The sequence below is a fragment of the Pavona decussata genome, unplaced genomic scaffold, assembly GCF_977016875.1.
Source record: "Pavona decussata unplaced genomic scaffold, jaPavDecu1.1 SCAFFOLD_214, whole genome shotgun sequence".
Lineage (NCBI taxonomy): Eukaryota > Metazoa > Cnidaria > Anthozoa > Scleractinia > Agariciidae > Pavona > Pavona decussata.
The window spans coordinates 1,970,815-1,985,708 of record NW_028145619.1 but is presented as its reverse complement, the minus strand read 5'-3'; the positions used below and the strand labels follow the sequence as shown (position 1 = coordinate 1,985,708).

General features: G+C 38.8%; 2 protein-coding genes and 1 long non-coding RNA gene across 4 annotated transcripts in view; 2 read left to right on the top strand and 1 right to left on the bottom strand.

Annotated features, from left to right (window-relative positions):
* The window catches only part of LOC146460196 (prolactin-releasing peptide receptor-like), a 61,318-nt gene extending 47,030 nt beyond the window's left edge, over positions 1 to 14,288 (bottom strand). The window contains exon 1 of the mRNA XM_085088511.1: positions 14,235 to 14,288. The gene's annotated coding sequence lies outside the window, so the exon portion shown is untranslated. The remainder of the gene's footprint in view (positions 1 to 14,234) is intronic.
* Positions 578 to 14,797, top strand: LOC146460195 (uncharacterized). The gene is made up of 2 exons (XR_014857713.1): positions 578 to 1,747; positions 14,345 to 14,797. It is a non-coding gene; the product is annotated as an uncharacterized LOC146460195 (long non-coding RNA).
* Positions 3,748 to 9,293, top strand: LOC146460197 (uncharacterized). 2 transcript variants are annotated; one of them, XM_085088530.1, is made up of 6 exons: positions 3,748 to 4,501; positions 4,621 to 4,722; positions 5,370 to 5,522; positions 6,142 to 6,243; positions 7,116 to 7,299; positions 7,923 to 9,293. In XM_085088530.1, the coding sequence occupies exons 1-6, from the start codon at positions 4,499 to 4,501 to the stop codon at positions 8,069 to 8,071; spliced, it is 693 nt and encodes a 230-aa protein (XP_084944656.1). In that variant the 5' UTR covers positions 3,748 to 4,498; the 3' UTR covers positions 8,072 to 9,293. The 2 variants fall into 2 exon arrangements, with proteins under 2 accessions (XP_084944656.1, XP_084944655.1); XM_085088529.1 differs by having other exon boundaries at positions 3,794 to 4,501; positions 5,355 to 5,522.
* Positions 14,798 to 14,894: the final 97 nt, after the last annotated feature.

Genomic DNA, 14,894 nt, shown 5'->3' with positions numbered 1-14,894 from the left:
ACATTTTTCGAGTTTCAATCCATACCAGCCTACTCTGTCTCTGGCCAGAGGCACTAATCGACAGTTTTATTGCATTGGGGTGATAATTTATTACAAACTTGACAATTATTTCGCTGTTTCTGCTGACAGACAAACATATTTGGGTTTTGCAATGACAGCAAATTGGCGTGATACTTCCCCTTTAAGCTGTCTAAAAACGGGCGAGGTGTGATCCGTCCATTTGATTCCCATTAAAGGCAAGTTGCCTCGTTCTGGTTGTCTTTATCTAGGTAACCTTCTGTTTTAAAGTTGGATAAACATCTGATTTCCATCCGTTTAGTTAAAGGCAAGTGGCGAATTTATTTTTGATAGCGGAAAATATCTTCCGTTTAGACTGAAACGTGAGTCAGTTCTTGGAAATACCAATTAAGGACTAAAATATTGCATGTTGCCAAATAAAAAACTAATATCTGGCGGAGCTGAGAACAGAGCTAAAACGAGATGGAAGGCGGAATAAATATAATGAATTATTGTTGAAAGAATCGTTGTGTATGCGCAGTAACACAATTACTAAAGGAAGTAGTTGTGTACGGAACAAGCAAACAGTGAAAGTGAATATATGATAATTGATACATTTGAACTGCGGAAGAAAGAATAATGGAATGATCATCGCAGTTATATACGCAACTAAAGCAGTTGCGAAAAGAAAGTTTAAAAAACAAACAAAAAAAACAGACTCCAACGGGATTCGAGCCCATGACTTTAACAATACCGCTGCAGTGCTCTACCGGTTGAGCTATCATGCCAAATTGGAGCTGGTCATTTTGTGAATTCGTAATGATAAGATGAAAGTGAATATATGAAAATTCATAACTTTGAACTACGGAAGAAAGAATAATTGCGCAACTTAAGCGGTTGCGAAAAGAAAGCTTAAAAAAAAAAAAAAAAAAAAAAAAAAAAAAAAAAGAATCAGGCTTGAACGGTTTTCGAACCTATGTCCTCTGCAATACTGGTGCAGTGCTCCACCAATTGAGCTATAAAGCCAACTGGGAGCTGGTCACTGTGAATTCGTAATGATGAGATGAAAGTGTATTTATGAAAATTCATGCATCTGAACTGGGGAAGCGAACGATCGTTGCAGTTATATATGCAGCTTAAGCAGTTGCGAAAAGAAAGCCTGAAAAAATAAACAGATATATAAATAAATAAAATAAAATAATAAATATAGCTGGTAAGCCCAGGTCTGAAGGTTTTTTTTAAGGCCATCCTGGTGACATTATCAGTTTCAGCCATCTGGTTAGTGTTTTAAGCAATCGCTTAGTGGGGTCAGCTTTAAAGAGATCTAGATGTCAATAAATTTTAGTGTTCAGCCTTGTCAAACAAGAGCTGCAACGTGGAGTTTTACAAGATTAAACAGGGTTTCATAGACTAAAAGGTTATCCCTTTTTCATAAGCAGAATATGAAACTTCAGGGATTACTAAAGGCTTTTGCTTGAGGTCCGCGGCTGACTGGGTGGTCTAGTTAAATTCGTAACGATTATCTTGTGCAAGGCCGAGTAAAAAGTGAAATCTTTAAAAGCTGTTCTGTTTTCAGCTGCAAACAGACGAAGCTGTCTTAAAACGGGCAAAATGTGATCCGTTCTTTTGATTCCTATGTAAGGCGAGGAGCCGCGTTCTGAATCCTTCTTGTTTTCTTCATCTTGGTAACCTGCTTTATAATTAATTTGTCATTCAATTATATTTACAAATCTAATTTTCACGCTCTTAGGTATAGGCATACCAAATGCCGGAATTGAGGATCAAAACATTTCATGTTGCCCAAGAAAGAACTTCTGGTGAGGCTGAACAGATCTGGATGTCAAGCGTATCGCATGGTAGTGAATAAACAGAGCTGAAACACAATGGAAGACAAAAGGAACAGAACAATTTAAAATCGGCCGTGGCTAATAGTCGATGTGTATGCGCAGTAGTGCAAATACTAAGGGAAGTAAGTAAACATGTTGAACGAGCAAACATTCTGATCAATTTTTTTTTCTGATGATCAGTATTCTCTCTCCACAGTTTGTGGAGATGGTGCTGAAAAGCCCCTTTGGGGAGTATTAATAAAATTTGTATCGTATTATATTGTATTTTATGGCCCTATGAAAATACACGTCACATTATCAGTTTCAGCCATCTGGCAAGTGTTTTGGCAATCCCTTACTGCGATCAGTTTTAAAGATGTCTCGATGTCAATAAATTTTAGCATTCAGTTTTATCAAAAGGTGCTCAAACTTGGAGCCCGTATGATCGAATGTTAATTTTGTCTTGATGTCCATAGTGCTCTGCTATCCGAGTGCTGCGTAACAAACAGCGATTTTCTTTCTCTTACTCTTTAAAAAATCAATATAACCAAAGCTGCTAAATACCCTGGATTAGAAATATATGTTTTATACAAAGCATCCGCCATCAATTCTTGGTCAGAATTAAACTCTCTACATAAATGTCTCTTCGTCTAGACTGATATGCTCTTTATATCAAACAATGTGGCACCTTTGCGAAATGGATAGAAGACTAGAAAGCTTACGTCTGGCTTTGATTTATGATTTTTTACCGTGAGGTTTCTATCAATTTTTCATGTTAGTGCGTTGATAAGGGGGACACGGCTGTGAACAACTGCAATGCATTGCACATTTAGCACGGGTTGGTAGGACGAAAAGTGGCGGCTGAGTTTCGTTCGCCTTGCAGGCCATGCAACGAGGCTCGCTTACTGAAATCATCATAGCCTGACGCATCGATTCGCTTCATATGTTTCGCGTCTCGGTGATATGGCGATAGATTTAAACCAGCCAAACTAAAGAAAAAGCTATTCTACAGCCTACCGTTACGAAGACTATATCATCCTTCTCTTATTAAGCATAGTCCTGATATACGTCTTCCAACATTACAATAAATTAAAATATGTATGTGAAATTGCCGGTTAAGAAGAACGAAGATGAAGATCTATTTACCTATTAACAAAATCTATTTCGAAACAAAAGTGTCTTTTAAGGCTAATTATTGTGGCGCACCTTAACATAATGAGGAAATTGGTTCTATGAAGTGGAAGACCGAAAAGAAAAGGTTCTGACAGCCATTAAGTAGCATACATAACTACAGAAATAACGAACAAACATTTGTTGGAGGAGCGCGGTTGACGAGTTAACGACCATCTGGTGCAGGGCCGTGTAAAAGTAAAAACGTTTCTGTTTTCTGCTGAAAACTGATGAAGTTGCCGTAAAACGGGCTAAATCTGATCCGTTCTTTTGATTCCTATTGCAAGGCGAGCTGCCTCCTTTGATGCCTTCAGTTATAGGCAAATAGCTTATTTCTTTTTGTTTGCTTGAAATATCTTCCGTTTTAACTGAACGTGAGTCAGTTCTTGGGAAAACAAATTTAGGACCCAATCATTTCATGTTCCCAAAGAAAGAATTCCTGGTGAAGCTTAGAACAGTTTTTAATGTCTAGTTTACTGGAAGGTTGTAAATGAACAGAGCCGAAACATGGGGGAAGTTGGAAGAAATAAAATGATTATATATCGGTGCGCAGTAGTGCAATAACTGAAGGAAGTAACCTTATAAAAACAAGGAAACATCTAGAATAAGCAAACGTTCTGGCCGTTAATGACGTTTTCCCTAAAACGGGCGAAATGTGATCCTTTTTTTTTACTAGTATTGCAGGGCGAGGTGCTGAGTTGTGAATCCTTCTGGTTGTCCTTATCTAGGTCACCTTTTGCTTTAATAGTTAAAGATATTGGATCATCATTCAGACTTATTTTAAAATTTCATTTACATGCTTCTGTCGGGTTACAGGAAAATGGCGTATTTATTTTTGGCAGCTAGAAATATGTTCCGCTCAGACTGAAAAGGTTAGGTAGTTAGTCTATGGAAATTACCTGGTTAACGACGAAAATATTTCATGTTGACATAGAAAGAACTTTTGACGGAACTGAGAACAGGTATTGACGTCAGATTTTGAATTTTAGCGCTGAAACATGGAAGAAGTCGAAAGAAATATAATAGACGTTAATTATTGTTGAAAAAGGCGTTGTGCATGCTCAGTAGTGACAATACTGAAGGAAGTCCCAGTGTAAGAACCAGGAAACATGTTGCAGAAGCAACTATTCTGGCCACTTTTATCTTGATGATAAGAATCATTTGGTCACATTTTGTGAAGACGGTGCAAAAATAAGCTATAGGTAAAAAGAACAAGTCCGAGGATTTTGTTTTAAAGCAATCTGGGCGACCCTATGAAACAACACGCGACATTTTCAGTTTCAGCTTAATGGCTAGTATTTTAGCCAAAAGCTTCCCGTGAACAGCTTGAAAGGGGTCCCGATGTCACCTAAAACATTTACTTAATTAATAACAAGGAAATATCAAACAGGCCAGCAGACGGTATATAAATGGTTGATTTGCACACCAGTCTTCATATTCACTGAGTGGAATACCTATAGAAGCTATCCGTCAATAACTGAAGAGCTGAAGAGTAACAAGCTGCAATGGTAAGTTTTCTCCTACAAACAGCTCGAAGTATACTTCAGAATTACACTCTCTTTGTCTTCAGTTACACACATAACACGATAAATCTGCAGGATTGATGTTCTTTTTCATTTTTTCCCAGGAGCTCAAAGCGTTCCTTCTGTGCTTTGCTTTCTTTGTTGTGACTGTATCGGGAGCATCACTTATTGACTTATACGAAGTCGAAGCAGATGAACCGAAAAAGGTAAAACAATGATTTCCAGTCGGTTTTTCGTTAACTGAAGTATTCTTTTTGGGAGCCGCTTTTCATCGATCCGTCCAATTTTAAAACAAAAAACGTCGATGTACTATTTAGCCAGCTCAGTGAAGTAAATAACCATTTTGGTAAATTAAATGATAAAGGACCACCCGAAGGACTTTTCTTGCAAGTTTAATGAAAATTTTGGAATTGTCAACCTAGAGTTTAAGTCTATGGATCAGAAATCCTAAAGTGTGGCATTTCAAATGAAAGCTACTGAGCAGTACTTTCCTGAGGGGCTGTTTATTATGCTGTACAAGGTGGTTGTAGCTTTTGAGTCTAGATGAAATACTACAGTGTGGCCATTTAAATGAAAGCTACTGAGCAGTACTTCCCTCTGGTGCTGTTTATGACGCTAAGCAAGATTGTTCTAACTTTTGACTTTCGAACGACGAAACGACGTGTGACCATTCCAATGGAAGAGAAGATAAACATGTAAATCTTCTTTGTGTTACTTGCAATTATGCTGTGCTGACACACACGGTGTCAACTGTTCATTCAAGTATAATGATTAATTTTGTGGATAGGCTGTACGCTGAACGACAAGTCTAATCATCTCATCTATTTTTATTTTGCAGGAGACGGTATCGAAGTACACTGTTGAGGTTGACGATGGAAAGAAAAAGGTCGATGAAACAATTGAGATTGACACCGAGAAGGAAACAGAGACCTTCTACATTCCAAGCGATGGCGATACCAGTTCCAGCGCCCCTGGCGATGTTGAAGTTGTCTATGATTTCAAGCGGGTGAGTGACCGTGAATAACAGGGGAGAACTGGATAGACTGACATGACGGAGGGGTTGTATCATTCATAATACATTTTTTCTTGCTTCCGTCTTTCTCTCCATCCTTTCCGCTCTTGCCCATTCCATTTCATTCCTTTCTTTTACTTTCCTCTATCTTCCCGTTTCTTTGTTTCCTTTCTCTTCCTGTTTTTTTTCCTTTCGCTATTTATTTCCTCAACCTTCGTTTTCTCTTTCCTTTACCTCATTCCTTTCGTTCCTTACTAACTCAATGACTGCCTCACCTACTTACAAACTTTGTAGTCTCTGCTTCCTTTCATCAGTATTTCGGCTACCAACTAATTCAACCCTGATTTTGGGTACTTTATATAAGGCAGACCTTTTGGTCGTTTTTATATGACTACGTGTTTGACAGAATTTTTTGCGTTTAAGTAAGAATTTAGGGCAGGGGACACTTTGTGACGTCTACCATGGTCAACCGACCAACCGACCGTCAGGCGGACCAACCAACCACACACTAATTCACTGACTGGCTAACTGACTGACTAGCCAGCTAGCTAATTAGGAAAGTATCTTGCTTACTTACTTTGTAATACTCAATTGGCTCTTCTGTTTGATTTAGAACATGGTTTTGCAACGGATGTCCAATCAGAAGGCCTGTTTTCTGAGCAACTCTACCGATTCTCCTCCAAAGCCTAGCAAGCTCCAGAAAATACTTGATCGTGTGAGTATCTTTTCTAGTACCTGTCCAGAGCTTTTTACTCGTGCATATCATCTGGCAGTAATGGAAAGCTGTTTCGCTCTTCTTAAGGCTCAATTACTAGATCACAGGTTGAGCAGGTTTTTTGATGTCTTGCTGTTTTGATATAAACACTGATTCTAGATTCACTGCTCGTCTACTGCCGTGAGTTGGTTTCAAGTTTACCTTCTGAGAATTCGATAATTTAGTTTGTCTTACTATCGTGTCACTTAAATATTAGCATTGCTATTAGATAGAAAAGTTAGATCTTAGCAGTTTATGTCATTTTATACTGTAACGGTTTTCAGTGTTGCTGTCTCCGTATTCCTTTTTTACTCGTGAATGAATGAACCCCTCGCTCGCTCACTAAGTTTTTATTAGGTTCAATCTTTGTCTGTTAATTGTTTACTCAAGTTTGCTAGTTTGTCTGTACCGCCCTGGGCCTCGAGTCACGTCTTTTATTTTGGCGTTACGCTTTTTTCGTAAATCTAGCGGTCCATTAGGACGTTGCACAGTGGCTTGTGGACCAAACAAGTCATGAAAAGTTTTGCAACTCAGCTTTAGCTTAATACCTACGTATTTCTACAACGAAGATTGTGGCACACACCTCGAAAGGAGCAGAGGATCGAAGTGCCAATTACAGCAAAAATAAATTACAACTCTAGGTAGTAAAAAGTTTCGTCAAACAAAAAACATTTTTTTTTTGCAGTATGTAACATCTTCAAATCGTTCTCTAAGAAAGAGTTCAATTACTAGTTTTTTTACGTGATACTTTTACGCCATTACCTTCATGCTTATAGTGCAACTGTAAAAACCCCAAAAGGCTTATGAGTTTCTTGGTTTTTTTTTGGTCACAGGCAGACTCTCAGGGCGCTTCTCAGAGCAATCCTTCAGAAAGAACTGATGATGTGGTTGTTGGTACTCTCACTGATCGCTCGATTCTGAGTGATGAAATGATTGACATGTGTAAGAAGTTTCCCATTTATGTCGTCAAGGAGGAAAGCCGTCTGCAGGCTGCGGAAAAACGAGACCACCTTCAACGTAAGTTAACTGAACTCTAGTTAACTCCCGTGAAACTTACGCAGCACATGAACACTATGAACTGTAACTGAGCTCTATAAACCAGTTGCAGCAGTAGAAACAATAACATCCACAACAGCAATACCACCACCAACACATCGTTTATGAATAAAACGTTCTAGTACTTCATCACTAGTGACAAAATGATTCCATTTAATGTTAAGAATTGACCTGTGGTCACGCCATTGGAGAGTTCTTAGTATCTTGATCGATGGAATGATGGTATAGGGTCCACTTTTCACAAGTGGGGGTGAAGGGGGGGGGGGGGTGGGGGTTACGCAATGGTTGTAAACTTTGATCCTCGTTTCTAGTGGGGAGACGAGTAACTTGTACAAACGGGTATTTACACCGAGTTTGGTCGAAAATTATTTGGGAGTGCTCAGGCGTCACTCCTTCCATACAAATCGTATCGAATTTGAACGATCCATTTCTTTCGAGCCTTAAAAGCCAAATAACCCATACGTTTGACAGTAACAAATTTTGAATGTTATCTTGACAAACAGAGCCACTCTGAAAAGCATGGCCACTATTTAAATAAGGCCTATTGACCAGCAACATTAAACGACTGTTTTGTCATTCCGCAGGAAAAAGACGTGGATCGGATTGTCGTTATATTACCTTCCGATACTGCTATGCGCCGGGATGCTGTTCCTGGAAGTGTCTTTGGTATTGCCCGTCTTATAATTATTGCGGTTCTAGTAATCCTTATTGGTCTTACGTTTACTGGTACTGATCCTGTGCCAGAGCAATACACATCAAGGCAAACCAAAGTGGCTAAGATTAACTATTACATTGATTTGATTAGAGGCCTTTATAAATGCACCCTTTTTTTAGAACTAATTGCTCTCGCTGGTAGCGGATTGCAAAGCATATTTAAAACACAAACCGGACCATTTGCTTTGAGTCAGTTTGTCCGCTGCGAAGCTTTTCAGCTAGGTTTTGTAATCACGTAGCACTCACAGTATTTAATGGCAATTCAAGGTGGAATTCCTTTTTTGTGCTCATTTGTCTATAGTACCTATGATAAATTTTTAGCCCCGATTACATGAGCCGGGCTGGCTGATTGCACTTTCCTTAATCCATCAGTTTTGTAAATTATTTTTCAAATTCAAACAACTACAAGGTTTGCCCTCCCCTCACATGTCTCATATAACAAGAAAGATCGTTTTACTGACCAGCCATTTTGTGAAATTTTGTCATGAGAAATTGCTGGTCTAGAACTTACCCGGTTTTCATGTAATTACAATGTTGATTTTCGTTGTGCTAAACAGATTTGATTAAGACCCTGGTAAATCAAACAAGCCCGGCTCATGAAATCGTCCTTTAATTTCCAATGAAGTACCCTAAAATTATATCTCTGGAATTCCATACATTCTGCTGTATTTAGTTATTATGGCGGGCAAATAAAACAATCGAGAGCAGTGTATATTAAAAATTGTCAAGTCAGATCGTTTTGATGTTTCTTTGTGAGAAGAAAGTGTTAAGGGATTCTTACAGAAACGTGTGGATTTCCGTACAAACACTTTACCATCTGGCGTATCTACTGTGCTTGACAAACTGAAACGGCTTACAAATTACGCTTAAAAGGTCTAGTTGAGACAATTTTGATTTATGATAATGCACCGCCTTGAACGCTTAATAACCAGTAAAGCTGATCCAAGCATAATTAGTGCTTAATTTGCGGATAATAATAAAAAAAATTAATGTTTGTTCATGGATTGTTTTGGAAGACTACGAAAGTTTTCAACTTTGTAGGATTTATTGGACTCAGGAGAGAAAGTGCTAGGGAAACCTTTTTAGACAGGAATAGCGCATTTTTGCTTAACTTTATTTCAAATTGAGTGTTGTAATCCAACGAGCTTTTTTTAATTTTGTTTGCTAGATAATTTGTGAAACAGTGGAAATTAATGTTTTTCAGTAGAGGAAGCAAATAAAGCCACTTCAAAGTTAGGAAATGTCTGTTTTTTTTACTCCCGTGTTGGAATTTCAAGGAATTGGAGGAATGGAGGCCCCAAACTCCTCAAGTCTGTCCCGCGGTAGCTTCACTTTGTGGTATACCACATCTTGTAACTAGACTATGACCAGTCCTTTAGTTTTCTTGGGGATAGTAAAGCGCTCGGTCCACACGTACTTCCAGCAAGAAAGGCGCGGCGCGCGGAGGGTCGAGTCTCCTCGTGAGAGGAAATTTTTGCGCGCGTTAGCGTAGTTGGTTCGCTTTTCTATCCTTAGAAAAATAACAGATTGCTCGTAGTGTACTTGCAACCAAATCTCGAGAAAAAATGATGGAACAGGGGCCGGGGAGGGGACAAGGGTTGCGGGTACACCATACACCTCTCCCGAATCGTGATCTCTCGAGCTAAGACCGCGTATTAATAGCTATTAGGAAGACAAGCGTTTACAGATAAATAGCAACAAAAGGCACTGTTAGCTCCAATGAATAAATTCTCCTATCTTGTCCCCAAACTTCATGACCTCAGGGGTTGAATAAGCATCAAAATGACAAGAAGAAATTTGATGCTGATCACTGTTACGGCTTAAAGGTTTTAGGAGGAAAGAGTAACCTTACCCTGACTGATAAAATATGGTCAACACACACTGTTTAATTAAAAAAACAAACAAACAAAGCTAAAAATTGAGGCAATTTTTATTTGGTCGCTAGTGAAAAATTAGGAACGGAAACAGTTTTTTTCTGAAAACATATATCAGATTTTTTCAACAAAATAACGCGCGCAACCAATTCGATTTTATGAATTAAGACCAACTTCAGTGTAAAACGGCCAGACATTCCTCAGATCGCTTACTACTTAAGGCTGCTTGATGCAAAAATATACCCACCAAAAGATTATCATTTAGTTTAAGGATTTTGGAATAGCACTGCTATAGATGTTTGACAGTGGTTGCTGATCTTTGATCCCAGTGAAGTTGTCCTTTTCTCTCGTTTCCCCCACTGCTTGTTCGCTCTGATCAAATTTGCATTGTTCACTGTTTAATTGTTCATTATTCATGGTCATTGCCGGATTCAACAGGCGTACTGATCAGAAAATCACTGAAGATCTAGCAAATTGCTTCCTTAAGTTTTCGGTTTCATTCTTTCGGAATCTTTGCGATCGTTTCAAGTAATGATCGCCCATGAACACATGTTTGCGTATCTGCTGGAATCTGCTTATTCATTTGGGATATTATGTCGCTGACGTCATTTCTGTTCATCCGGGTACTCAAGCTACGAGCAACTCGCACTGCTTAGCCCTGCAAAAAAAAAAAAAAAACCACGACTGATTAAAGCCTTTTTCCGGGAGCACCCAACGGTTCATTACGGTGGAAAGTCGACTCAGAGGTCCTTAATCTCCTGCGACATTCGGATTTAATTGTGATGAAAAACTAGAATTTTCTTTGGCGAAATGCCACCACAAATTTTTGTAGCACTGGAAAACATTTCTTTCAATGTGGATATGCCACCAACCAACCAATCGGACTGTGGAACGACGTTTACAGATCAATGGATACCTTTGCTGAAAGTTGAAGACGTTGTGCAAAATTGGCAAAGACAAATGCTCACACGAGTGTGCTCAGTCCTAACAAAGCTTCCAAGAAGCCCAGTTCAGTCTTCTTCACATTTCCATCGAACAGGAAGTGTTCCTTGAAATTTTTATAATTTCAAACAAATTGTGAAGTATTTAAGTGAAATATATGATACTGATATATTTTAAACTGTGGATGAAAGAATTGATAAATGAATGAGGGTCGCAGTTATATACGAGTAAGAAGTTGCGAAAAGGAAGCCTGAAAAAATTCAGGCTTGAACGGGATTCGAACCCATGACCTCTGCGATACCCGTGCAGTGCTCTACCAACTGAGCTATCAAGCCAACTGGGAGCTGGTCGTATTGTGAATTAGAAATATACCCGTTGAGGTGAAGGTATGGAATTAAGTGAACTATATGAAATTCATATACAGTCAACTCCCTTTATTGCAGACACCCTCGGGACCGCGAGTTAGTGTCCTTACTGAGCCAGAGTCCGTAATAGCAGGAATTTATTTCAGTCAAACGTTTGTAATTTATTGCTTTCCGTATTATCGGTGTGTCCGTTCGTCGTCGTTGCTTAAGTTCTTGTATAACAGAGTCAGTCATTGGTACCTGGAGATAGTGAATCATTTTGAATGGTCTTGACAAAGGATTCGATTGACTTTCAGGGTTTTAACGAATGAGGTCTAAAAATAAAAAGAAGATTAATGACAATGAGAGTCGGATACTGTCGAAAACTGTATGCCTCAAACTTACTTAAGGACGGTGCCTACTCGTACCGAAGTATTTTTGTGCGGTTTGTGACTATGCGGGAAAAAAAAAAGATTTTAGCAAGGGCTATTGAAATCCAAAAAGAGAATTGATGGCAACCACGCACTTTTTAGAGATAATTAAGGAACAATAATTCTAAAAAGCGATAAAATACAACCGACATCGATGGCAAATGCTGCGTATGGTTGATGACTGAAAGCCCGCCCAGGTAAATTTCTGGGGAAAAATAGTAGAATACTGTAGGTTGAAAATTGCATCTAAAAGAGAAAGTCAATTTAAATTTTATGCTTCTGGACACACCGAAGCTACAGTTTAAATAGCTGCTCTCTCAAGGATTCCTAACGATCCTTCCGTGAGCATGCACACTCGAGAGCCGGAGCGATTTACGGAAAAGTCCGGATACTAAAATATGTCAGACTTACATTCCCCAAATTTTGCTCCCTGTAACCGTTTATTCCAATGCCATTTTCAACCAAATACAGCGTTCTAACCCATCTCACTTCTCATCCGAAAGCTCTTATCAACGATAAGTCGGCTGTTATGGTTGGTTAGCTATCACTCTGACGTCAGATGGCGATAAAATCTTTCATTTGATTGGTTAGTAATTATAGAATTGGTTTTCCTTATGCTCGTGATTGGCTAGTTAAACCAACCAATTGCTTTGAAATTCTTATGAATTAGTTCTGTTCGTGATTGGCTGAGGTATTTTTACTCGCGCTTGCGATTGGCTGTGTTATTACTTTGGTTTTGGTTTTACGAAAACCGCTCTGATTGTGGCCTTAAGGTGCCGAGTTAAGTTCTCGGTTGCGTTCTTTTTTATTTATTTTTTTTGTGTGCGAGTGTTTAAGAGATAATGCAAAAGACTTTGTAATGACCAAATGACGTGGTTACATACAAGATGGCGGATGCAAGACAAATGACTAAAAATAAGACTTAAGCATTCACAAAGAGAAGTATCTCGGGAATTCTTAATGCCTACTTTAAATCATTTCTGTCCAGACTTGTAAATACGTATCTGAACTTGAACAATGATGACGGAAAACGTTTGCAAAAGTTTGCGTTTTAATACAATGTCGGCGATCACCAAAAGATTTGGTAGAATCGGGGAAAGGGAGGGGAGGGCCCCAAACTCCCTCATTTTTTCTCGCTTCCCTCGCTCCCCTTCCCTTTCCCCGACATATTCTGCGAGTCACTGTTCTTTCGAATCAAAATGGCGTCGACGGTTGCCCTTAGCGCAGAGAGGGTTCTGGAGTCGTTACAACAAAAAAGGGATGGCGATGATGGCATGTCGAGTGGCGAAGAAAGCGATCTATCCGCAACATCCAACATCGAGTTATAAATTGTTCTGCGTGACTGTGTTAGTATTTAAATACGTAAGCACACAGTTCTGGCCATTCAATCTACAACAGTGATAGAACTTATACGCCTAGAATTTATCAACTTTAACAGAAACAGTATTCGCTTACCTGGAGGGGCATTTTCTATTTCCAAGACTCTTAAACTTTTTGCGATGAACAGACACGAAGAAACTTAATCTGTTGATCTGTCTATTTTGATAATGTCTTTTGTACATCTTTTAACTTTCGAAGTTTTTCAACAATTCATATTTCATCTTTTCATTACTAGCACTTTAAAAATTCGAAAGGTTTATATCGTTTTTTATTTACATAGCTTTTTTTTAGTTCCTCAAGGTTAGTTTTTTTGGCAACTAAATCACTCTATGACCCCGCGGGCCAAGACAGATACAGATCTGACTCACGTTTACTATTGAAAAATAATCAATGCAGAAACGGTTTCTGTCTCCAAATGAAAGATGAATAACCAAATACTTTCCCCTGTATTTCATTTATAAATATAAACACTGGAACATTGAAAAACGTACAAGGATAACGTACACGTGACGCGTAACGTTACTCTAGATCACGATCTGTCATTGACCCGGCGTCACACAGACGCAGATCCGGACTGTACAAATGGTTTCTGTCCCAAATGAAAGGTGAAAACGTAAGGATTTTGAAAGCCCGGTGATTTTAAAAAGCACACGTATGACAAATGTCGTTTTCCCCTGTATTTCATTCTGACTGCAAGGAATGCAATTCTATCTGGAGGTAATTATTGCCTCACTATATCTCTGTGTCCATCGTGGGGGAGTTAGCGATGTTGGACGTTATCACTGCTAAAACATCGTAGGCTTACGCACTACGCAGTCAAATATGGCCAGAGTATAAACCGACTGCAGCTTCTTGTTGATTATAAGTAACTGTGAAGTTTTATCAATTCTTGAAACAAGTGCGTTCATTTTACCGGCAAGAGTTCGTTTGACAAAACGCGGCGACTGATTCGCTTTACGTGTTGGGGTGATATCGCGAGAGATTTAAACAAGAGAAAAGAGGAGAGGCTATTCTGCAGTCTACGGTGGCGAAGACCATTTTATTAACTCTTCTAAATTGACTTGCGCTCAAAGTAATAATAGCAAATATAAATGACAATTTTTGTGATAGTCCTTAGTCTAGTCCTGAGAAGTGCCGGTCAAGAAAAATTGTCAATTAAACCTATTACTAAAGAGGTATTTCAAAACAAAGTTCTAAACAGTGTGATACACCTGAACAGAATTTGGAAATTGGTTCCACTACAGTGGCAAACAAAAAGCCCCTGTTTTAAAGTTGGATAATCATCCTGTTAAATTTAAACATCTAATTTTCATGCGTTTAGTTAAATGCAAGTGGCGAATTTATTTTTGATAGCTGAAAATATCTTCCCTTTGGACTGAAACGAAACGTAAGTCAGCTCTTGGAAATGACAATTAAGGACTAAAACATTGCATGTTGCCAAATAAAGAACTAATTTCTGGTGGAACTGAGAACAGATCGTGATGTCAAGTGTATCGCATGGTCTGAGTGAATAAACGGAGCTGAAACGAGATGGAAGGCGGAAGAAATGTAATGAATTATTGTTGAAAGAATCGTTGTGTATGCGCAGTAATACAATTACTGAAGGAAGTTATTGTGTACGGAACAAGGAAACATGTAGAACAAGCAAACATTGAAAGTTTATTTATGATAATTCATACATTTGAACTGCGGAAGAAAGAATAATTGAATGATCGTCGCGGTTATATACGCAAGGCTAAAGCAGTTGCGAAAAGAAAGCTTGGAAAAAAAATCAGGCTTGAACGGGATTCGAACCTATGTCCTCTGCAATACTGGTGCAGTGCTCCACCAATTGAGCTATAAAGCCAACTGGGAGCTGGTCATTTTGTGAA